Here is a 26,256-nt window from a genome sequence, read left to right as displayed (position 1 = left end):
TCAGTGTGTAATTTACACTTGAGCATATCTCAATTTGGACTAGCCATGCCTCAACTCCTTAAGAGCCACCTGGCTAGCATCCAATGTACTGGGCAGCAGATAGAGGTTTGATTATATCAAACTTTTGCCAAGAATACTTTCTGGGTGCTGTGTTTTCCCATCAGGAGGAATAAAATGTCTGGTTGCCTCTCATTTTGTGACATTAGCAGCCACTGGTGGTCATTGTTTTTGATGTGCTAATTCATTAGGAATTACAAAGTGGTGATGCTCTAATTCTCTGATCCCTTTTGATTCTTTTCACTTGGAACCCTTCCATAAGAGAAACTGCCCTTGCCAACTACTTGGTCAGCCAGCGTGTGTGTACACATAACAGCAAGGGAGGCAACAGCTTGGCTTTCTCTTTTCCTTCACAGTTTAGAGTGGCCAGGGTGTTTGGGACCGGTCACTGTGTCTGTAGTGTGCAGAGGGGGATGACCGCTCAAGAGTGGCCGAAGAAGCCTGGTGGGGAGGCGGTCATAATCCAGGTGGCTTCCCTCACACAGAGTATCCACAGGCAGCTCCTCTAAACCTCAGGTATCTCCTCCAACAGGCCCCCAAAGCTCTCAGTCACCCTCAGGGGCTTCTTCTACTCTGGCCTGTCCTGTGACAGGCACTCCCATCAGGCCCAGTGCCAGGCCTTGGGTCCTTGGGCGGGAAGTCCCCAGCCCGGCACCCTACACAGGGCACAGAGGGGCTCCAGTGGACCCCGCCGTCCTTCCCTCTCTGCTTGCTGTCCTCACCACACTCAGCTCTGCCTTCTCCTGTGCCCTCTCTCCAGTGCCTCCCTTCTTTCATCCTCCCGTCTTCTCCCTGCTGCCGGCTCCTTCCCACTAGCACTGACAGGACATTTTCTCTCTGTCTCACATTCCCCTCCACCTCCCACCCTACTTTTCTCCACCTCTTTACAGCTAAACTGCTCCCAAGAGTTGTCTCCACTTCCCCCAATCCTGGCTCTCATGCTCACCAGCAGCCTAGAGGCTGCGTATGTCCTCACATGCTGGGCCTCATCTTCTCCCCTGGGAGAGACCCCTCACAGTCTCCATTGTTTCCCTGGTTTCTCTTCCCACCTTCCTGTGCTCAGCCTGGTGGAAGCTCCTCTGCTCTGGCCTCTCTTCTGCTAATCCTGCGCACAGGCCCCCAGTAGCCTCTGCCCTCCTCCAGTTGCAGACTCAGTCCCCTCCTCTGCCCTCACCTCAACCAGCTCTTTGCCCTCTGAACATTCCTGTCTTGGTCACACACCTGGCAGCTCCCTGAAGGGCAGGGCTGTCCACTTAGTGCGTTTGTCACCCTGGAGCCTGGGTCTGGCTCTGCATGCAATACCCAGTGACTAGCTGTCCCATGAATGAGTATATGCAGGTCCCTGGCAATGCCTTTGCTCTTGCTTCTCACCCTGGCAGACCTGCCCTGTTCATCCCCTTGACCTACCTGTCTAAGGTGAGTCTTTCAAAGAAGCCTCTCCTAGTCGTTTGCCCCCCACATCTTGTGTGCCTATGAGTTGCAATTTACCCGGCAGACCTCATGGATTCTGTAAATGTCATTTCTGATAATTACAATATCTACCTTCCCCTTAAGTTGTACTTCGCTCCATGACCAAACTTATGAGGTGCTGATTTCCTCATTCTGTGCACAGACATGTCCTCCAAGATCTGCTCCTCCCTCTTAGTGAGGTGCTGCTAAGCAGGATGAGTTGTCAGCAGACACCAGGCTGTTTGGACAGGTCAGAGGGAATAATCTGTGGGGCCTCAATGGGATTTGGGGTGCAGAAGAAAACCCTGGGGGAGAGGTCAGGGCCTAGGATCTGTGTGAACTTGGGCAGGTCACTTCCCTGGGGAACTTCTGGGTCAAGTGGTGATAGTAACACCTTGCCCTCATCCTTTGAAGGCTCTAGAAAGCAGGCACTGTGGTGCAGATGTCTGTAAGACAGGAGAGGCGGGGCTGGGGATGTGGCTCAAGCGGTAGTGCGCTCGCCTGGCATGCGTGCGGCCCAGGTTCGATCCTCAGCAGCACATACAAATAAAGATGTTGTGACTGCCGAGAACTAAAAAAGAAATAAATATTTAAAAATTCTCTCTCTCTCTCTCTCTTTAAAAAAACAGGAGAGGCGGCAGGGCCTCAGCTCCTGTACCAGCTGCCCCACCTGTGGGTGCTCTTTGTCAATTGGGACATTTACTGCAAATCTGTGTGATTTTCCCTCAAATGCAGACCGTTTTCTATTGTTTACAGTCAGTTCTACAGTCTTATTTGATTCTGCAACAGTTCTGCCTCTTCATGAATGAGTTTTGATGCTGACCCTGAGCACACTGGGCCTCCGCAGATCTTCCAGGAGACCAAGAGACACATGAGTGTGAATTACACAACTTGGGGTCTAAGCTCTGTCTCATCCACACTCCCCTACACCCTGACACACACACATACACCCACCTTGTGCCACTAAAGGGAAAGCTTAGGCAGAAGAGCAGAGAGGTTGCCTGGCAGGTTTGTGGGAGCAAAGGGCCTGGCCTGGAAGCTTACAAGTTCTGGAAACAAACTTGCATGATCCAAGGGTCACATATCACTTGCATATGAGGTAGACTGGGAGGACCTCACATTGTAATAGGTGTGGCTGAGCCCCTGGCCCAAAGATCAAGTAATTTGTGAAAATTAATTTGTGGAAATTCTTTGAGGAATAAGGTCTCCTCTCCTTCTCTCCGCCCAATTTATGTATCTTGTTTTTATTTTTTGGTATTAGCAGGGATTGAACCCAGGGCACTTAACCATGAGCCACATATTTTATTTTGAGACAGGGTCTCACTAAATTGCTTAGGGCCTTGCTAAGTTGTTGAGGCTGGCTTTGAACTTTTGATCCTCCTTTCTCACCCTCCCAAGGTGCTATAAATAAATTTTTAAAAAGTTTTTTCAAGTAAATTTTTGAAAGAACAAGTCTACCCCTGAAAGCATCAAAACATCTTTTAATCATTTGGAATCATACACTGTCTTAAACTACTTTATGTATTTTCCTTTCAAACTAAATCTAATGTACCTTTTTTTCTGCTGACTAGGGTCTATCTTTAGGAAGTCACATGCAAGCTAGGATTGTATTTGGTGAGGCGGGGTGGGTTGCTGGGATCTCTACCACTGAGCCACCTCAGCCAAGCTGACTTTTTAAAAAAGTTTACTTTTATTACTTTTTGCTACATATTTTACAAGTCCTTGTGTCTAGGATTTTGAGCAGATGGCAGGGTGGTAGTGGTTCTGCAACACCCTCTGGTCAAAAGCAGCCTGCCAACAAATGTTTTAGCTCTCAATTCCTCACAAACAGGCAGAGCAACAAGTTAGAGCCCTCTCCTGTCCTGCCAAGTTCTGGACTCCAAGGCAATCGGAGACAGGTTTTGAAGAATGAATACAAATTTGCTTGTAGGGCTAGAGGAACCTCTGTCCAGGCTCAAAGGAAAACCTAAGCGAGGGCTGATGTCACTTTGCAGAGGGACAATGGGCTCAGAGAAGATAAATGGCTTATCTGTCACAAAGCCAGTGAGGGACAGACTGGGACTGGGGTCTGACTTGTCCTCCTGGCCTGTGGGCATCTCCCTCCACCACACCTGCTTCCTTCCTGAGGCCTCCTAGCAGTTTCTCAGTCAGGTTATCCACTATTTCTGCCCACCCTAATCCTCCATGCTTTTCTAATTTGCTGCTCAAGTTGAACAAGGACTGAGAGCTCATTAGAATGGTGTGCACACAGCAGACCAAAGGCTGTCAGCCTGCCACTGTCCCCTTATGTTCCTGTGCCTGAGCTCAATTGCAGCTATTTCATCAACTGGCTTTTTCATTTTTCTTTAGATGTGTGATCATTCTTTATCTGAATTGCTGGCTTCTAGAAAAGTGTGGAATTATTTTATAGGCATGCATTTTTTTATTCATTTAAAATCCACAAGGCTGAGCTGTCTGCCTACAAAACAGTAATTAGATATGCTAAGAGGAAAAAAAGAACAAGAAAGCTATCAACTTCAAAAAAAAAATCAAGAGCTCTGGGCACCAATTCAGCAATGAAGTAGTCAACAGCTGTGAGAAAGACTTACTGATGAGGTGGGCCCACACAAGCTCATCTGCCAGGCGGCAGACAGGAGGATGAAGCTAATTAGGCGCATAGGCCGCATCTCGGCACTATGTCCACAGCACTCTCCATCAAACAGCTCAAAACACTTCAATTTGTTGAGAGCTTTTGCAGAAAAGTAGTGTCAGCCCTGGTACCTATTCTCCGTGTGTGCCTCAGTGACCTGACCAAAGCCCAATGCAGCCCACACAAGGAATCCTTGTTGAATGACTAACTCCTCCCAATGTGCACAGTGCTTTGTAAAAATCTTTAAATGCTGTCATTAAAATGTTGCTCCTTCTCACCACCTCACAGGATTGGGGTATTAGCCCTACTTTACAAATTAGGATCCAGATTCAGAGAGATTAAGTGGCTATGCCTGAGCTCCATCAGGAAGCCTGATGAGAAGCCTCAGGCACCCTTACTATCTCTGTAAAGTGGCCTCTCCATGACAAAAGGAAGCCAGTACTGAAGGGGCCTCTATGATGGTGCAGGCCCCAAACTAATGTAATCAGAAAAGGGCAGGGTTGTTCTCAAGGTTTTAGAAATTAAGAAATGGGGGTTCTTAAAATGCTCAATAACTCCATGAGAGTCACAGCTTCAAAGTTGCAGAGCTGCAGAGACATGCCCGTTGCCACTGGGCATTCAGAATCCAGCTTCTACAGAGCAGGTACTGACTGCACTGTACCACCCAGCAAACTCTACTCTATGTGTATCCTGAGAACATGAGGGACACAGGGATGAACTTTTTTCCAGACACAGATCTATTTAGTAAATAAAAAAGAAAAAAAGATTAATCAGACTCAAACAAGGATCACTGGAATCCAGCCTTGGCTGGGCTGCTAGTCATAATTCAGATCTGAGTTACTCTTCTGCTTTGAAAACCTCACAAAACTTCTTAATAGTAGCCCACTGAATTCACGCAGCAAACTCTTACTGTTTGCCAAATACACACACATGGCCCTGCCCTGCCTCTGGGAACTTTGCCCATTCTGTCTCCCCCCTCTATAATGTAAGCTTTTATACATCTTTCACCCAAATAACTTCCACGAATCTTCCCTTTTCTTTGAGCCAGAATTAAGTTTTCTCTGCATTCCATAGCCAGGTTCTACAGCTCCATGACAGAATTTATCATATGGAGTTATAAGTAATTGCTAATATACCTGTGCCCCCCCCAAGAGAATGTGGCCGAGGTCAAGGCTTCTTAATTTGTATTAATTTTGTTTAGCTCAGTCCCCTGTATGTGTGTATGTGCACGCACACACATGGTGCACTCAATAAATGCTAAATGGTTGGCTGACTGTGTAAAGAACAAGATTTTAATAGTTAACCCAGTTTCAATATGAAATTCAAAACAATGAAGACAGGACTCAAACATAGCAGGAAAATAACATACTTTTAACTCTCAAAATAAATACTAATCAATTTTATTTTATAAATACAGACGCTCAGTTTTTTTCCAATTACCAACAGATTAGTTTCACATGCCATTTATTATTGGTGGTGGTTTAAAAAATTATTTAAATAACCAGTTAGGTCAGGATAAATGGGCACCATTAGAACTGCTAAAAAAATATAGCTGGGTATACAATCTTCCAAAACTAATATTCTGAGGGAAAAAAAATCTGTGGAATTTCTAAAGTGGTTAAGGAGAAGTGGAGAGAGAAAACATAATCAAATATTCATTTGATAACATTTGCTGGCTGTTAAAAGTATCTTAGCTATATGAAAACCAAAGGGGTTCTTAGCAGTTCAGAAATAAGTAATAATGAGTTTCCATTTCAACTTATCTCTTCCAAGCAAATTCTACTTTTTTGAATGATTTACAAGAGTAATTAAAAAGATGAATAGGAGATAGACCATCTTGTCTTTTGGCCTTAGCCACTTTAAACAGAGGTAAAATGAATTCTTAAGTTTTGGAAAATATCAAACCATTATTCTTGGAGACATGTAATTCTGTAGATTCTACCCAGGTCACGGCAGAAAGTGCAGGCATCAAACAATCTCAAATGAAAACCCCAAGCCCAAACTAAATTCATCCAAACCTAAGTGATGTTTTGATGCATACATCGGTAGACAGCATGGATCACGTGAAAGTATAGGCAACTACTGATCAGTTCTGTGCAATCCAATTACAGTCAAGGGCAGGGCTCCACGCTACCTTGTCTACAAAGTGAAGAGCTCCAGGCTCTATCTGTTTGTGTGGAATCTGAGATGAACCCTGTAGTCCTGAGGCTCTGTATGTGGCCCTACTGCTTGATGGTGCCAGAGGCGAGCTGTGTGGTACCACAGGGGCTATGACTGAACTCACCTAGTGAGGTTAGCAGCCCCACTTCTGGAGAAATCATAAATCAGACATGATTCACCTTCCTCTCTTCAATACTAAAACTGATCTCCAAACAGCTTTTCCCTTAGCAGATGTTACTTCATGGGAGAACCCCATAGCATGATGCACTTATCTAAGATGGTGCCTCTCTCTACCCTCTTTGACTCTTAACATGAATGACAGCACACTGCAAAGAAGTTCCTGCTCAGATGGCCTTTGCTCAAGTTCTAAAGTAGCCCCACTCTTGATGTGGGATAAGATGGGCTTTCTTTCTTTTTTTTTTTTTTAATATTTTTTTAGTTGTAGATGGACACAATACTTTTTATTTTATTTGTTCATTTCTATGTGGTGTCGGGGATTAAACCCAGTGCCTCACGCATGCTAGGCAAGTGCTCTACCACTGAGCCACAACCCTGGGCCCAAGATGGGCTTTCTTAATAAAATTCAAGCTTTATCAAATCGCATGAGAGCTGGATCTGTCTGCTATACAATTAATTCTGTGAGTTCTCTACATGGAAAATAACAACATGAAGTAGTCCATTTAATAATGTAGCTGTGAATTAAAACTAGGCCCAGGAATGCTTGGACATAATGTGAAAATAATGAGACCTATGAGTTAAGCTGCTATGTAGGACAAATGAAGCTATTGGAAAGTATACCTGTGAAGTATGTTGTGTTGCTACACACAAAATGTAAACTCAAATGAAGTCAACAGTGTCAGCTTAGAGACAGCTATGGCTCTTGTTCAGGCTAGTCTTGTCATGATGTAATATAAGGAGACGTACATTTAAAAGGAATTTCAGAACTGGGGAAAAAAATCAGGTTGAGTGAAGTAAGTTCAATTTTTATTTTTCTATACAATACATGGATATATGGATAAATTTTCCTTAAAGAGCTTGCAACCCTGAGGCAATGTCCTTGGGTACATAATGTATAAAGCAACAGCAAATGAAATTTGAATGCAGGAATGACAATTGGACTGCAAAACATAATTTAATATTTATGAAATTGCACACATACCAATAATAATATTCTCTATGGCTCTCTAATCACTTAATCCAACTATCTCAACTGCTTTGCAGTTTGTATATTGGACAGCCTGACCCTCTACATATATTTTGTCATTTACAAAGCCTTTCTTCTGACTGGAATTTAATAAATTAACAAGGGATTTACATATAGGGATTTTTGTCTGGTGTACTGCCAGAATGCACGCCTAGTTCTTGCCCATATAAAAACTTTGCCCCCTCCCCCCATGTCAAAGAAAACTGGATGCCATCTGACTGCAGTAATCTTGGGGTCCTTCAGGTTCCCCTGGGAGTTCCTCAGAGGAAGTTTCTCATCTAATTTGAAAGTTAATCAAAGGTGTGGCAAAGGAGATGAAAGGTCATGACTGATTAGAAGAAATGGAACCTCAAGACTACTGGGTTTTAGACCAGTGAACCTGACCTGTTCCCGGGCTACACGGCCCAACCATGGTGAAGATGAGGCAGTGGGGGAGTCTACAGATTGAGTGTGGTGTCTGGGGGCAGGACACGGGCAAAGGGGCCTGGGAATAAGGAGACCACTCTACTTCTTATTCACCAACCTACAAGATGGCCACAGATCCTTCAGAAATGGTAGAAAGCTGTTTCTGAATATTCCATTTCCCCAAAGTTTTATAAACTATGGTGAGGGCAAATGCTCATGAGAAACTAAAGGTGAGTTCATTATATTACTTATATATTATCATCTTCCCTCTGAGGATTACATAGATGTGTAAATGAAAAGCAGACAAATGCCTATAAGGTGACTCGAGCTATAAGCTCGTTCAACTAGAGGGTGACTTTTGCCTTAAAACAATCATCAGGGCTAAAAAGCAAATCCTGAAAGCAAAATCTAATTTCGCCTGGCCCATTGATATACAATGATCCTGAGTCCCTCCTCTAGTCCCAAAGTTTGTTTCTCTGAGGAATATCCTCCATTAATATTTGCTTTGTGTCATAATTATTAAAAAGGGTAAGTGCAGCTTTTCCCATTTGGGGCAGGGATGCTGCCCTGGTCCTGGTGTCTGTCTGCTCACTTCACTTATCAGAACTCCTGCGAGGCCGGCGGAAGCTGGATACGTTTTCATTGAGAGCATAGATCCTGCGGGAGAACTCCTCGAACTCTCCTAGGACCTGTTCGTCACACTCTACTGCCACAGCACTGTCCACTGGGATGCAGTTAAACGCTTCCAGCTGATCGCCTGAGGTGAAACCTGTGGCTTCCAGCCCAATGATTTCTTCTGCCTGCTCCACGGTACAGCAAAGCTCAGCTCCTGAGGCCGGGTGGAACTCACCTGGAAGCTGGACGCCGGCAGAGCCAGCCTCGCCGGGCAGCAGGGTGCCATTTACTGTGGTAGGATGCCAAGAGGTGGCTTTTCCTCGATCCTGGTTAGTGGTCACACTCACATGGTCTTCATTTAAGCTGTCATGCAAATCTATTCCTTTTTTCTGGTTTTCTTTGGAGAAGTCCAAGGAGGTGTCCAAGGAGGACGACAGAGATGCTGTCTTTCTCTCAGACTCTCCCACAGAAGGGATGGTGGTTACAGGCTGTGCTAACGCTGAGTTGTAACTGGGAGGAGGGGTTTTGTACTGGAGTCTCTCATTCTCTGAGTTGGCCCGTTTTCGATGTCCTTTGTCTGGTGAAGGGATCCCCCCTGAGAAGCCTACATCTGCACCCCCAAATATGGAGCTTTGTCTCTTTGGAACAGGGATTGCGCTGGAGGTGTGATGTCTGTCACTAGAAGACAAACAAAAATGAGAAGTTACTTTCTACTTCAGCACTCAGCTTAAGCCTTCTGGGTCCAGGGACAGGAAACGGCATATTTTAGGTTTGAGATAATAATCAATCTTAAGACAGTACTTATATTGTCCCAATGCAAGAAACAGCATGAAGAATGCTGGATCCAGCCTTGGGAAACTTCAAGGATACAGACACATTCACTATATTTAAGAGAAGAGTGCCCAGGAAGGAATGGGGCTAGAACACCCAGGACGCAGTGGAAGGAGCTGGCTGACTGGATCTGGAAAGAAAACACATGAAGGATGCAGTTGATGCCACAGATATCTGAAGGGCACTGAATGTCTTGTTTTTAATATTCAATCCTTAGTTTATCTTCATGGAACAGTCATCCTCATCTGGCAGAGAAGATAAAGGACTTGCCCTTGATAACTCAGGAAGGCAGTTGACAGAGTAGACTAAAACCTGGGACTCGAGACTTGACAATTAACAGCCTCTCCAATACCCAAATGCTAACCACTCTGCATTAAAGAACTGGAAGAGAACATCAAGGGGACTTTTTCTTTCTTTCGTTTTAATGAAAAATTAACTTGGGAGATGACTTCTCCTTTACAAGGCTAGCCACACACATGTTTTACAGTCCTCAGTCTTCAGTGCCTTCGTTTGAGCCTGAATTACTTCTCAGGAAGATATCTTTGAGCCAGCAATAATAATCACTGTTGAGCTATACAAAGCTTTATAGTTTCTGAAGTAATTTCACATACATCATTTTGCTTAGTCCTTGTAAAAACCCTGTCAAGAAAGCAGGGTAGGCATTATTATACTTGAGTCTGAAATAATAAATAATAATCAGTTAATGGCAATAGACTATCCAGACCCTGGAAATGATGGTTGTATTATATACTATGTTAGTTAAGCCCCTGCCAGAATATTGATAACAGTTCTAGATATTACTATATGTGGATGAAATTGGCTTTAATATAACTAAATCCACAGACTGGGTTGAGAGGCAGAGAGAGGCATGATCACAAGAACCACTTGACATGTATTCTTCAGATGAGGAAATATACACAGAATAGTTAAGTGGTTGGTAAAAGGGTAGCACTAGGCAGGAGCAGAGGCAGGACTTGAAATCATAGACATCTGACAACTAGTTACTATGTGCACTAGGCCTTGCGGAGGGAGACGGATGCACATCAGCAGGCTCTGACTGTAAGAAACTTCCAGTCTTGCAGGAGAATAACATCCATAATTATTCAAGTAATACATTTTCAAATTACAATTTCTGTAAGTGCACTAACAAAGAAGAAGGGATCTAGGGTCCCTCTACCTGTGTCTATAGCCCAAGCTCCGAATGAGCTCTCTGCTCCCCCTTCTCTCAGGTGTTCTCATGCTGGATTAATCCTGTGGCCTCAGACACTCAAGCAGCCTTGAGAAAAGGTGACCATGAGGTTTGTAACCACAGGCCTGTGAGACCTTCTTGCTTCACTCTAAGTGTGGGGTGCCAGGAGAGATTTCATAATTAGGGGTGGTCACCGGGGTACTTATTAAACTGGGCAAGAAGATCAGTAAATTACCATTTTTAGTTTCCAAGAAATACAGAAAAAAACTAAGCAAAATCCAGTTTAATCTAGGTCTTCAGTTAATATGTTGTCAAAACTCACAGTAATTGGTTAAGCTACACATGTGGCCGGCTTTATTGTTTTTGCTTTACCACTTGCTGACAGTGTCCCTCTCTAAACGATTTTGCTGGTTGACTAGGTAATCAAACCAAAACAGAGCATCAGCACCACCCAGAGAGTCTCCTCTGTACAGACAAGCCCAGGAGGCTGGCAGCATCAGCTGGGCCAGCCTGCAACATCCAAGCAGAGGGTGCAGGGGCGTGATTAGAGGCCAGGGCCTCAAGTGCTCCAGGCTGTGAAGAGTGAAGAACCTGATAGCTCCCTCTGCCTGCCCTTGCCCCCAAGCCCCTCGAATCCTGCTCTGCTTCTCTGCTGGGCTCCTGGTGGGCTGAAAAAAGGCAGAGCATCAGGAACCAGCTTGGACACACCTAGAAGTGCCTAAGACACAAGAGGAAAAGAGTTTCACTGATTTCACCTCCCAGAGAGCTTTCTTTAACACTGCATTCCACAGAAGTAATAAAGTGTGATACCTGGACCACCAACTACAAAGGAAAGGGAATGAGATCGCTAATGTTCCTAGCACTGTGGAAAGTCCTCTGCTACTCTTGGAACCCTTACATGTGCCCTGTGATAAAGGTAGGCAGGTAGCGATCATGTGGGTTATTTAAAGCTGAAGACCTACAATGGAACTGACCTTGAGCCCATGCTGACTCGGCGTCCCAGCGGGGAACTTTATATTCAAACTCAACTAATATTTTCTAAGTAAGTGCCAATAAATGGCACACAAGCCAAACGCCATTACACAGGGCTTCTCAATTTCCCACAAGCCCTAAGCTGCCATGCTACCCCTCTTCGTGGATGGATTCTAAAACTTGAGAGGTGGAGACTTATATACCAATTTTGTGATATTGTTCTTCTGTTCCCTTGAATGTTTATGAGAACTCAGGTAACAGTATCAGATAAAATTGGAAAATTATCAAGAAAACATTCTCTCTTATGAATGGTGAGGAAATGAGGTATTCTGGATAAACAACAAAAAAGTCTACATAATACCTAAAATTTTATCACATTTTATTTTTTTCTTTCGATTTTCAGCTATGTGAGAGAAAAACTTAACTATTTTTTAAAATAAAGTCTTACATTTTAAAAGAACTAAACAAAATGGGCATTTTCTTGATGACTTGATGATTGTGGGCCATTATTCTGGACCTGTATTATTAAGTGATGACACAGTCCAGAGTCCAGAGGGTTTTCAGTGACACTGGTTTCTTAGGATCCAAGGTTTTTTTTGTCTTCTCTCACTGTAGATTTAGAATGTTTCTAAACTTTTATTATTAGAGAATAAATTGCTATAAGCATTTCTGTGTAAAAACAATGTATATATTTTAAGTGAAACAATTCTGATTTTCATATTTAAGAGGTTTTTGAGAAGGACCCTTTATTAGTCATTAGTACAAGTTAAATTTTTTAAAAAAATATTTCTTTAGTTGTAGGTGGACACAATACCTTTATTTTATTTATATGTGGTGCTGAGGATCGAACCCAGTGCCTCACATGCATGAGGCGAGTGCTCTACTGCTGAGCCACAACCCTAGCCCCACAAGTTAAATTTTTTTTTTTTTAAAGAGAGAGTGAGAGAGAGAGAGGTAGAGAGAGAGAGAATTTTAATATTTATTTTTTAGTATTTGGCGGACACAACATCCTTGTTTGTATGTGGTGCTGAGGATCGAACCCGGGCCGCACGCATGCCAGGCGAGCGCGCTACTGCTTGAGCCACATCCCCAGCCCACAAGTTAAATTTTTTAAAAAAGAATTTTATCTATTATTGCCTAAAAAGAGAAAGCTAGCAGTTAAGAAGGCCAATAACAGATTTTAAAAAAAGGAAAAAACAAAAACAAAACAAAACGCTTAGGCTTTAAGATTCTTCTTGTTTGACTAGTCTTACTTCATCATTATTTCATCAACAAAGCTCATAGACTTTCTAATTATATGACCAATTTTTAAATGCTGTTGACAATTTACTTATCAAATTAAATTAGTACATTATATAAGATGTGATAAAAAACTTAAAAAGAGTTTCTACTCTTTAAAAAAAACCAAAACAACAAAAAACCCCCAAGGGGCTGGGAATGCAGCTCAGTGGTAGAACATGTGCTTAACATGGGTGAAGACCTGGATTCAGTCCCTAGCACTGCTACAGAGACAAAAAATAAACTCCCTCTGCCAAAAGCATAAATGTGAGTAGAGGAGAAGGTGTAGCAGAAAAGGTGGCAGCTTTTCTTTGCCATACACTCCTACCAAAGGGCCCCATGTATCCTGAGGCTCTAGACTTTGGGGTGCAGAACCTGAGATTTAAGCAATGGGCCTGAGTCCACCAGTTCACTGTACACCTTTCTCCCCATCAGCCACTTGCCCCAGATGATGGCTCTTCCAGCTTGGCTCAGGTCCAAACTGGAAACATGATATCTCAGGGTTAATGCTACAATTAATAGGAATTTATTAAAAAACAACAACCCAAAGATTATTGTAATTGCAAATTTACTAGGCTGTAGTTTAGTAAGACACGGCATAGAGTGTTGAATAACTGAACCGTATCAGTGACTGTTAAATTTTTTAATAATAAACCTTTTGCTGTAAGTGAAAAAGGATTTCCTTGGGTCACAAATAATAGTGTAATGAGGGAAAAGCCAAGTGGCTTGAAGTTTAGAGGTCAAGGAGGACAGTTTGGTTTAAATTTGGCTTCTTTGACTCAAGTTTTCTCTGAGCTCTCAATTAAGGTGATAAATTTCTTTCTTATTTTGTTAGTCCTTCTTTATTGCAGCCAGTTACCTTTCCTTATCTCTTCAGTTCTATCTAGAAATAGTGGTCTGCAGAAAGGCTGTTTGAAGACCGGGATTCTTGGCCAGTTTGGTCACTACGATCCCATACATCTGGAGTTATAGCTTCACCATTTATTAGTTATATGACTGGGGGCAGTTTTCTTCTTTGTACAATAGATCACTGGACCTTGTAAGGATTAAATAATGCACTTAAAATCCTTGGCAGAATGCCTGGCACATACACTGGCAGTAGTGGCTGGAAATGCAGTTGCTGTCATTATGATTAGCTTCCATGGGCTTCATAATTCCAAAAGCATTATCCTTATTTTACAGAAGTGGCTCAAAGACATTCAGGGCTTATATAGGAGCACAGAGGAATAAGCAGCAGAGGAAAGACCAGAACCCAGACCTCCTTTCCACTACTGTTCTCTCCCATACAGCATGCTGCTTAAAGCAGGAGCAGAACTCATCTCCGATTCCGTACATCTGTATATGTTGTCAATGGACATTTATTTATTTATTTATCTGTGGTGCTGAAAATCGAACCCAGTGTCTCACACATGCCAGGCAAGTGCTCTGCCACTCAGCCACAATTCCAGCCCAAGTGTAAAAGTTTTTTGTGGTTTTTTTTTTTTTTTTTTTTTTGTAAGGGGGTACTGGGGATTGAACTCAGGGGCATTCCACAACTAAGCCACATCCCCAGCCCTATTTTGTATTTTATTTAGAGACAGGGTCTCACTGAGTTGCTTAGCACCTCGCTTATGCTAATGCTGGCTTTGAACTCATGATCCTCCTGTCTCAACCTCCCAGCCGCTGGGATTATATGTCTGTGCCTCTGCACCCAGCAGCCAAGTATAAGAGTTTTACAGAAAAAGTACCAAAATTTTCAACAGATTTGTTCTGTCCAATGTGAGTGGGAAATTCTTTTTTTCTTGGGAGCATGGAGTGGGGAAGGCTTTGAATAAGGCAGAAATGCTCAAATGCCCCTATTCAGATATCTACCAGCTGCTTAGGGAGTACAAGAATTACCCAGAATCCTTTAAGAAACATTCCAATTGTCCCTAAATCCCTGATATACCATTTTTCTTTAAGAATTTAGCTTGAGAGGGAGAGAAAGGAAGATATAAATGAATTATTGTAAGAGGAAGACTTTCTATCTTTGCCTAACTAATACCTAGCCATGATGCCAATCTGGAAATAGTAGAGGCTAGTTCCCTCTACTCTTTTATCCTTGCCCTATCATCTTCTTTTCTTCTTGGTTTTATTGCTTAAAGCTACCGCCTCCTTTTATAGAGAGAAGATGAGGAGAGAGAAAACAAGGTAAGAAAACACCAAAATGTGATTCCACATCTCCAGTATGCATCACTGCAGAACTCCAAATGTCACTCCACCACTGTGAAGTGCTGGACACTGCTAAAGCACTCCACTGCTCCAAACTGGTTTACTCATCTGTAAAATAAGTATATCCACCTAATAGCCATTGCAGTAGGGATTGAATGAGATACACAAGTAAAATTTTTAGTACAAGCAACAATGAATTATTAATAACAAAACAACAGCAACTAACATGAATGGGGTGCTATGTTAAGGCTTTATCCTGGTCTCATTTAATCTTCACAATGTATCTATGAAGGGCTACAAACGTCATCCTCATTTCACAGATAAAGAAACTGGGGCACAGATCAGGTAACTTGTTCAAGGCTACAAAGCTACTAGGTAGTAAGCTGTGATTTAACCAAGTCAGTCTAACTACAAATAGATGTTAGTTCCTTTCTCTTTTTTGGCACCAAAATACCAAAATTTGATCTCTATTTCTGTTTGAGGGAGGAGTGAGAATCAGATGAATCATTTTTAGGTCATGTGGATTAGTATCATTTCCTTCTCTGCTTGCCTACATTAAGTTTGTTTGGCTTTTCTTTTCTTTAACTTTATAGGACTTGTTATACTGTTAGGCATTATAAGCATCAATTATGAGCAGAAATAAATTCTGCCATAAAATGATGTAAATGTGGAAACTTAGGGGAAAATGAAATAAAGAAAGATGTAAAGATTGACCACATCAAGAGAGTTCTTGAAGCCGGGATGGGTTTTCACTTAAAAACAGTTCCTTTCACCTGCTGTTCTCTTCCAGATTCACTTGGGCTTGTTTTATCTATCTACAAGCAGGTCTCATACTGTAAAGTATTAGGAAGGAGTACAATTCACACAGTCTCAGATATGTGTCTTTCCCTCCCTACAAAATGTTTCCTCTGAGGAACATTACTAGATCACAGCTGGTCAAAACACTAAATCTTGATTGTCTGGATCCTGGCCAAAATCTACAGCTACATCTTGGTGGAATAAGAATACTTAAAAAGAAAGAAAGAAAGAAAAAAAAAAAAACCCAAACCTTTTAAACAACATTTGATCTTCTTCTTTCTCCCCTGTAGCAAGCTATGACCTCATGGCAGTGAGACCTCTACATGGAGGTGTTTAAGTTGGTTTACGGCCATCAGAAATGTTTGAAGCTCTAGGTACTGCTCCGCGCCAATATCATGTCAACTGTGCTAAAAAGCAATAATAGTTTCTCACCTTCTTAAAGATTACTGCTTAAATAATGCAGAGCAATGACAGGGCTCCACAGAGTGCCAAAAGCAGGTTGCCAAGGCGAAGCTGAGGCAGAATTACGTCTTTTGGCAGCTAAGAAATTATGACATAAAGTTAAGGTTTTTCAAAAAAACAACCTCCATAAATTAAGCTACTATCCCTTTTCGAAATTGAGCAAAGGGTGGGATTTATCTTTCTCCTTTCCCTCTCTCCAAACACAAGTGCAGTGCCTCCTTCTGTGAAAGCTACATTTCACAGCCTGATCTGATGCCCCTGAAGGCAGCAGGGGGTTAACAGTGGTAAGCGCCATCTCCAGCCATAGCAAGCCATCAAATGGCCTCTCACCATTACCAGATAAGTGCAAGTGCTTAATCTTTGCCCTGCATGTTAACAAAAACACCAAACAAAATAAAAATAGAAATAATCCTGAGCCAAAAACACAGGCTGCAATGTGTGCCAATGGTTACTTTCCCCTGAGCTCAGTTTGGAAGGTTTCCTGCCAAAGTCTGACTAAATAAAAACAGAGTATAAAAAGGTATAACTTAACAGGGGAGACTTTAGATTTTATTTAAACCAAGTAGTGATGGAAAGATGAATCTATGAAAGAGAATGTTCTACAGAAAAGGATGAAATAAGCAAGCTGAGGAAATCCAGTTCCCTAAGTGATGTGATGTGAGGACCTGGCCATCAGAGACCAGCTTTGAGGAGCCCACAATCCATGTGGGTCTCAAGGTTGAGCTCCCTGGGGTTGGGGAATACACAGGGATCCTCTAGGAAGACAGAAAGAGGTTCTAGAAGAGGTCAAGTCAACCACTTTACCCATCAGCTTTCACTTTAAGAAATCATCATATAAATTAATGTACTGAAATTATAATCAGGCAACCAACCTTATAAGGACTATAAAATGGTCTGTAGAAAGAGACACAGACCATCTTGATGTCATTTATACAGAGCATAAGTAACATCCCACAAGACAGCATGTAAAGAACAGGAAAGAGATGCCAGGAATGATACCTGGGGACCCCTTGGAGTATCTGGACAGCACTTGAGACTTGGGAATAATAAATTGTTTATGCTGAAAACTAGAAAAAACCCTGTAACTCTACCTTTGCCAGGGAAACCAGAGGAACAGCAATCTCACAGAACCTAGCCACAGAAAGAACTCGATAGGGAAATTAAAACTCTGGTCAGAGAAGGCTTTCAGAATTTTAAAACTAGACTTGGAAGGGAGCTAAAGGAAGCTAGGACTCCTGAGGCCGATGACAGAAACCGTGAAATGAAGTCTCTGACTGCTAAAGCTGAGCTACCACCAAATTTCTAATAAACTCTGACATGAACCAAACCACGGGACTTTAGTTGTTTGTTATTTTAAAAGAAAAATGGATAGCTCCGCCACCACTTTCAGAGATGCTGAGGTCCTGGGCAAAAGTGCCTGAGTCAACAGTGCCAGTGAATTATCACTTCATAGAGACTGTGGGACTCTGGGGAAAGCGTCTTGATAATCACATCCTTTTGGTTGTCTGTATTAAGAGGTGCAGCATAGAACTACATGCTTATTAACCAGACAACCAACGAGTAACTGATTTACTCCTTCCTCAAATATATATTGAGCATCTGCTAGGCACTACACTAGACTCTGGGGATATAGTAACAATGGAAAAAGCCAAGTTTCTTTCTTTTCTTTTTCTTTTTTAATGGGGCTTATTGTCTAGTGTGTGTGTGTGTGGGGGGGGGGACCAGGCATGTATCACAGAATCATAGTCAACAGCCTCTGCCAAGTGGGATGCCGGGGCACATGGGTTAAGAAAGCTCATAAATGAGAACTGACCCAGGAGAGACCAAGGCTCAAAGGGCCAGTAGAGTTCTTCACTAGATGACAAATGGGCTGGGTAGAAAGTATTTTCTAATAGAAAAACAGCATATGACAAAACTCTATGTCAAGAAGAACAGGGGCTAGAGTTGTGATTCATTGGTAGAGCGCTTGCCTGGCATGTGTGAGGTCCTGGGTTTGATCCTCAGTAATGCATATGGGGGTGGGGGAAGAATTCATTGACAACTAAAAAAAGAAAGAAAAAAAAAAAGAACAATATTTGAGGACCCAAAAGGGTACTAAGTGAGGAGTTGGCGTGGTAGAAGATGAAGTTGGAGAGGAAAACAAAATCTAGACCCTGCAGAAGCCCATTTCTGCTTAAGTCATTAAAGTGTGCTCTAGTGTGATTCTGGAAGGTCCTCCAAAGGCCCACGTGTTAAAGGCCTGGTTTTCAGATTGGTGTCACTGGGAGATGGTGGACCTTTAAAAGGTGGAGCCTAGTTGGAGGTCTTAGGTCAGGGGTGTGGTCTTGACAAGACAGTGGTACACCAGCCCCTTCCTCTTTCTCTTTTCTGCATCTTGACCATGTGGTGAACAGTTCTGCTATGCTGTGTACTCCCCCCTGCCCCTGCCCAGAGGGCTAAAAGCAATGGTTCTGGCATATTACGAATTGAAACCTCAAAAGCTGTGAGCCAAAATAAACCTTTTCTCTTTATAAGTTATTTGTTATATACAGTAACAGTTATTTGTTATATACAGTAACAAAAAGCTGACCAATACAAAGTTTTAAGCAAGGGTATGTGTGTGTGTGAGAGAGAGAGGGAGGGAGGGAGGGGAGGGGAGGAGGAGAGAGGGAGAGTAAGAGAGTGAGTGTGTGTGTGTCAGTCTTTGGTTGAACTTGGAAAGGGGGCCCACAGTGGATGCCAGGGGGACTATAAGCTGTGTGGTGGTACAGGCCAGAGGTGATGGAAGATTGGGCCAGAATGCAAAAGTAAAGATACAGGCAGATTAGGGGTTAAAAAAGAACAAAAGAGTTTTGTCTGGCTTCTTGGCTCATGTAAAAGATGAATGCACCTTTCTCCATTGCTAAGAACAGCCTGGTAACCCCAAGGCTCATGGTGTCTGGAATGGAAGATAGGTAGAAACAAACAGAGGTGTGTGGATATGCTGTGGAAGATGTACAGGAGGCAATTTAAACAGAGGTCTGAGATCAGAACTGTCTACACTAAGAATGAGGGAAGAGAATGGCCTGTGACCGGACCTTTAGAGATGGCAGGTTTTATGATGAGGTAGAAAAGAAGTCCACGACATAAGGAGGAGTAGTCCAAGAGGAACGAAGAAAACCAGGAGAAGGCGGTAATTACAGGGTTCCTTTTCTAGAACCACTAGATGCCAAATGATCCCTCGTATGAAACATTTTGTTCTTCACGTAGGCGTGAGAGGCTGTATTGCATAGTAACTAAAGCAGAGTAAAGTAACTGTGTAGAAACTGTTCTGCCTGGGTTCAAATCTTAGCTCTGCCACCTGATCGCTGTGTCACCTTCAAATTATTTTGACCCTTCAGTTCCTCATTTGTAATATGGAAGAACATAATGGGCCCTAATTCACAGGGTTGTTGGACTAAATGAATTATTTAAACAATACATTTAAAGTACTTTGGAAGAGTGCTTGGTTCACAGTAACGGTCACTTGGTTCACGGTAATGGTCACTATAATGATATTACCCATTACTATCCACCAACAGAAGAACTGTTGAACAAGTATCATATAAAATGATCTTTAACAACTCCAAATTGACACACAGGGAATTGTATCTAAATTGAGCTTAACCCAAAGGTCAGCGATCAGTGATGATTTCTAATGCTGTAAACCCTGTCAGCTTTAGATGGGCAAAGACCTTATCTCCAAGCCTTCCTGAAATGGTACAGTACATTAGAAGCATGGCTCTCTACTGACACTTGTTAGCACCTGCTAAAGAAATACTCCTGAAAACAGTGACCTTTTGTATAGAATATTTAAGTGCTTTTCTGTTAATTCTCTCTCCCCATTTACTTAAGTATCCATTTCCCCAAACTCAATTCAAGTCCCAATTCCTTCACTGAACCTTCTTTACCCATGCCATTCTAAAATAATGCCTTTGAACTCTGAATATCAACAGTATTTCTTATTGTACCATCTTACTAATGCTTAAATATGATTATTTGCATTTCAACCATATTTCAGTATATACTGGGAAGCCTACATGAGGCTCTGGGAATAATAACATATATAAAATAAGGTTCCTATCTTTAAGGAGTTTCTACTCCAGTAGACAGAGAATAAGCCAATAACCAGAACACCATGGTGTTTTGTATGTTCTTTGCTATTACAATGGAGAAGCGAGCCAGTGGTCAGCTAGAAGTCTCATGAAAGAAGGCTATATTTGATTGACATCTTGAAGGACGAGTTAATCGGGGGATGGGGGAGAGAGAGACAGAGAGAAAGACTGTGTGTGTGTGTGGGGGGGATGGAAAGGAAGGGCAGGGTATTTAAGGTAGAATAAAATGCAGTATGTGAGCAGTCCAGCTGTGGAGTCAGGTCTTATAAATAGTGTTTGTCTTTTATTTCTTGAATTCCACTCCTCCAATTTCCAATCTAACTTAGTACAGAACAAGAAATACTCAGTGAATCTATTTGTTTTTATAAATAAGTGGATTTAATTAGTTGTATTCAGATGGAGAAATTTAGGTGTTTTTGTTTTGGGCTATATAATGAGAAGTATTTACTTAATGTGAAAAAAAAAAAAAGAATAAAAAAGAACCCAAGTACTTACAACATGGGAAACAAAACTATCTAAATCTATAAAGTAAGTCTGTAAGTTAAATATAGGGAAGAATTTCCTATATTTATGGAGACATTAAAATAGTGCTAAAAAGTTTTTAATGACATTGAAAAATGCATAAGATGTGATATTATATGAAAAAGCAGGACATATAGCTGTAGAGACAACACTGTCCAGCATTATTGCCATTAGTAACTCATTCCTGGGACTAGACATGTGGCAAGTCTGATTTGAGATGTGCTATAAGGGTGAAATGTATACTGAGTTTAGAAGGCTTAGTATGGGAAAAGGGAAGATAAATGTTTTATTGATAATTTTAAAGTTACAACTGGGGTTGCAGCTCAATGGTAGAGCATTTGCCTAGTGTGTGTGAAGCACGGGGTTCGATCCTCAGTACCACATAAAAAAAATAAATGTATAACATAAGCGTATTGTGTCTATCTACAACTAATATTATGTTAGATATATAAGCTGATTTTATTTGGATTAAATCAAATGTATTACTAAAACTAATTTATCTGTTTTTTTTTTTTGCCTTTTATAATGTGGCTGCCAGAAAACTGAAATTTACATATGCAGCTCACACTATATTTACATCAAATAGTGCTGGTATAGAGGAAAGGATCTCAATTAGAAAAGAAATACCTAAAAAACTGGCTAAAATGACAGTGGATTTTGTCTCTGGATCATGGGACTATTGTTTCTTCTTCTTCTGTTTATTTCTGCAACTTCCAATTTTATTCATTGAACACATATTATTTTATAATTAAAAGAGTAAACAGAAATAAACAAGACACAAAAACAAAAAGATCTCAAAGGCTTGGTTGCTGGTGGTGGAGAAAAGCAGCCCAGGATACCCAAATGGCTTTTTGTCACTGGTGGAGGTTTAGTGCACAAAGGATGTTGGACAGCTGTTCTCCATCCTGACTGAAGACAGAAAAAAGCGGAAATGGGTGTTAACCGCAGGAGGGGGCCTGTAAGTTAAATATAGGGAAGAATTTCCTGAAGTGAGGGTGTTTAAACTCTGGAATGAGTTATGGAAGAAGCCTGGTCCCCCAAGGTCTTTTAAAATGCTACAGATACCCATATGCCTTGTGTGTTCCTGTCTAGAAGCAGGGAGATGACTTGTCAGGGTTCCTTCTAACATAGCTGTCCTAGAGTAAATAACTCCAATAAAACTTTCTTCTCCATTTACTTCTAACTAGGCTTCACTTTTCCCTTTAGGGATGCCAGCCTGCAGGCAGTGCTTTCAGGGGCAGCCCATGCGACAAGGCTACCTTAAGCAGTACTCTTGAGACTTCAAAGACAATGTCATTTGATCTAAATTTAAAGATCAACATCAGCTAGACATGTTTTTTAAGCCGGGGGTGGGGTGGGGTGGGGGGGTTTGTCACCTGCCAGAATTCAGTTCTGAATTTTACATAAGCATGATGAAGGGAAGGGAAGAGGATAGATTTGTTTATAAAAAGTGAGGCTTTGAAAAGCTTTTAATACTGGATACTCTCTCATTTTCAAATTTAAATGGATTAGCTTCAAAGCAGAACTCTCATATCATCACTGTGATTTTAAAGAAAGTCAACTGGCTTACTTATTTTAGAGATTTTTATGATTTTCAGTTTACTGAAAAACCATTTTCCTAAATTTGCCAAAGTTCTTGGGTACTTTCTTTTTCTACTATTTTTATTTAAGTGTTGAGCTTGATTCTATTTATAAAAAGGAATGGAAGAGTAGGTCAGAAGTAAGCCAGTGGGGCTCCATGTGGAGATTTTACCACTGAAGTGGGGCGACCTCACCTAAAAGTACAAGTTGCTTCTCTCAACATTAAATGCCAGTGTCCATCGAACACCACAAGGAATCTGGAGGAATATTCTTGTACACTGTTTAACTGTCAAGGACACTTTTCCTCCTGTCCTTACCAAGGTCACTGAGAATGACTGTCACTTTAAAAATGGCCCAGCTGGTCCTGAGACTTCTACTAAGTCAGGGAAGGCTGCTTTCCACCTCGCAGCAGCCTGCCACCTATACTGGGGCTTGGGCTCCAAGTCACAAACATCAGGAAACATGAACGACGCACAGGGAATATTTTTGCCAGTCATGTCCTTCAAAATATTTAATTTATCTTATCTACTCCTTTAGATTAGAAACTAAACAGCTGTCATCCAGGCAAAGGCAGGGAAAATCTTACACTTCTGAATCTCCCTTCATCTCTTGAATAGTGATGGTGTATGCACAGGAGACATTGAATGGATTGTCAAATGAATGAATAATACTTAATATTTTATATTGTTCTTTTTAGTTTATAAACCACTTTGACAGACACTCTCTCATTTGTTCCATACAACTATACTTGGGAAATAGGGCTGATGCTATTGGCTTAATTTAAAAATGGATACTTGAAAACAATTTTTGAAAATTATCAGGTAGAGGTGAAATTGGAACCCACACTTTCTGATCCTCAAATCTAGTGCTCCTTCCTCTGTATCACACACTGCCATACATGAAGGTGTTAGACAGTTTAGGCTATATAATCAGGAAAAATTAAACAGAATAAAAACTTCCATGAATAAAACATGACAGATGGCTTTGAAATCCTGTTCTTATTTTGTCTTACTCTGAAAAAAGAACATGGCATTCAAGGAAGACAAAGAGTCTGGGCAAACATGCTGCAGGCCACACATCTAACCCGTGGGCTTCTTTCTTCCCTTTTTCTGTTATATCAGTACAACTGAAATAAATAATTTTGTTTGTTTGGCTCTTTCTTTCAGTCTTAAGTTTCTCAAAGTCTTCACAAAGTTTTAAGGCTTGTAGTTTCCTTTTTCTCTGAGGTCAATGGGGTAGGATAAGCAGCAAAGAGCATTTCCATCAGAATCACTACTAAAGTTTTGCAGAGTGTTTCGTGGAAAATGAAGGGTGTTAGAACACAGGTGGCAGAGATAGGAGGGGCCAAGGAAGGGCAGAGAAGAACAGAATGACCACTAACAAACATGGGCTATCATGGTAGGGGACAAAGAACAGGAGGCTAGGGGACTAGGAGTCAGATAACCTGAGTTTTTGGTTCCATCACTTATCATAATGTGATCCTGGCCAGTCATTTCACGTTTCTGAATCTGTTTTCTGACCAGTAAAATAGTGACTGTTACTCTTACCCTCTTTCCCTCATAGAGTTGTTGTAAGCTTAAGTAAAAACAGAAAGTTTTGCAAATAAGAATTTTTTATTTTTCAGGACTTCTAAATATGGGTGAGGTTTACCTAAGAAGGCAGGTTCTAAAAATATTTGTAGGCAAATGGATTTTAAGGTTCTTATCTTGAAGGCTTCAGAAAGGCCTTATAAAGGATTTGGGGTGAGAAGGAGGTGGTGAGCCTGGGCACTTAACCACTGAACCACATTCCCCATTATTTTGAGACAGGGGCTCACTAAGTTGCTGAGGCTGGCCTCAAACTTGTAAACTTCCTGCCTCAGCTTCCGGAGTTGCTGGGATTAGAGATGTGCACCACCACACCTGGCTCTGTATCTGTTTTTTAAGATGACCATAAATTTTACAGGAAGAACAAAATTCCAATAACCAAAAATGGATTTAAATTTTTAAAAATACAGACAGTAACTATGATTCACTTGTTCATTTGGATAGGCTATTCTAGGTAGTGGGAACTCATCAGAGTAAAGAACTGAGATCAGAAATGAGTGTGTTGTGTCTGGGATCAGCTGAGACGCAGTGGGAGAGTGGTGGAGAGATATAACCGAGGCACTGTCTCAGGACCTGGATGCCAGGGCCCACTGTACAGCCTGTTCACAGCAACCACAGCACATTGTCTCCGAGATTCAGTGCTGACCTTATCCTCTCACGGCAGCCATCAGCAGCGGCTCGTTGCACATTCTTCCTTGACCATAACTCAGCACTGTGGCAGCTGTGCATGTGCAGGTCAGTCTGAGTCTTGGACCACTCCACAGTCAGTAGGAAGAGAAAGACAAGTGGGATGTGTTAAGTGGAATTCTGGTGACATTTAACCAAGTATTCAAAAGCAGTCTCTGGGCTGAAACTCTGCTTTTCAAAGTGTGTTGCTTGGCAGTTATGACTGGGTTTGTGATCCTAGGGTGAGAAAGTGGGGATTTCTTTTGGAAAGAGCTGGCATAGATGATTGAGAACTGTTCCCATACAAGTGTGTTCATGACGAAAAAGGGTTTGTTTTAGGATTAATCAGTAGATTCTTCTAATATTAGTTAAGAATTCTATAATGTACAAGGAAAAAAAATCACTTCATTAATTTTTTTTTTTTATCACAGTCTTTCTTTACAAAGTAAGACAAAACAAGCTGTTACATAACTTTGAAGCTTACCATAAGGAGGAATTCAGTGAATGCACTGATCCTCAGCCAGTCTGAAATCCTCGACACCAAAAGAACAGACAGCAAAGTACTTCCACAGGGACCAATCTGTGAATGGCAACAACCACACAGAAAATGGGAGTGTTTCCTTTTAGGAAAGATGTAAGTGCCTCCCTTAGGAGTGTGAGTTTTTTTACCCTTTGCCCTAAAGGAGCATAGGCTTGGGAGGTAACTCCTCAACCCCAGGTTGCTTTTGGAAGTTCTCAGATTTCCTGAGGCTAACAGAGCTTGTCCCAGCTTTGTTTAGATTTGTAACTTCCAGCCTGGCTTCCTGCAGTGGTCCTGCTTGGAACCACTGCATAGCATTCATTTCCCCCGTCCTTCGCATCTACCTTCACAGCCCATTTTTCACTGGAGTACCATAAAGTGCTCATTACTGTTCATTCCGTGTTAATGTGCTTGGCACAGGTGGCACAGAGGGGCACTATGTAAATATGTAAGTTTGGGGCTTAATGGGTTTGCTACATCAGTGCCAGGAGACCTAGATTCTTGTTTTATTGCTATAGGTTCATGGGTCAAACATATTCAGCAAGTCATTTAATTTCTCTGTACCCCAGAACTGAGAATTACTGGAAATCAAAGTGTTTTAGGAGGGGAAGGGCAGTGTGGAAGCATTTCCATGTAAATATTTTGGGTCCATTGTCTAAAGAGATCTTTAAGGTGCCAGTAGTTGTGATTTGTTTCTCATTACAAATACATATTTTTTTCTAATTCTGTACTTGTAATTTTGTACTCTTTTTCTTAAAAAGGGTTGCCAAATTGTATGAGCTTTCTTAAAACCCAGTTTCTCCCATTCCTAAAATGAGTGTGCACTCTAGTCTTGGGGGTTTATTCTTTGCCAATAAAGCTGGGGTGGCTTTCCTTAAAGTTGTTCTCTGTTTGTGAGGAGTGGGTGGGAGGGCAAATTCTAGACAAGACAACAGTGAGTGGAATGACTCAGACAGGAAAGAATTCGCTCCAGATCTAAATGGAGCCTGGGAGAGCACTGGTACGAGAGTGGAGAAAATGATACCAGATG

At 41.7% G+C, this 26,256-nt stretch overlaps 1 protein-coding gene across 3 annotated transcripts in view; it reads right to left on the bottom strand.

Moving 5' to 3' along the window:
* Positions 1–5,519: 5,519 nt before the first annotated feature.
* The window catches only part of Uvrag (UV radiation resistance associated), a 327,505-nt gene continuing 306,768 nt past the window's right edge, over positions 5,520–26,256 (bottom strand). Inside the window, exon 15 of one of the 3 annotated variants that reach the window (XM_027942640.2) lies at positions 5,520–9,197. In XM_027942640.2, coding sequence (XP_027798441.1) covers positions 8,498–9,197 — 700 coding nt within the window. In that variant the 3' untranslated portion in view covers positions 5,520–8,497. Of the gene's footprint in view, positions 9,198–25,217; positions 25,287–26,256 lie in introns of those variants that run through there. The other 2 variants (XM_071616501.1, XM_071616500.1) reach the window with 2 other exon arrangements.

Source organism: Marmota flaviventris, chromosome 9, assembly GCF_047511675.1.
Source record: "Marmota flaviventris isolate mMarFla1 chromosome 9, mMarFla1.hap1, whole genome shotgun sequence".
NCBI classification, from domain to species: domain Eukaryota; kingdom Metazoa; phylum Chordata; class Mammalia; order Rodentia; family Sciuridae; genus Marmota; species Marmota flaviventris.
Note: the sequence above shows the minus strand (reverse complement) of the source record. Positions and strands in the feature narration are given on the sequence as shown.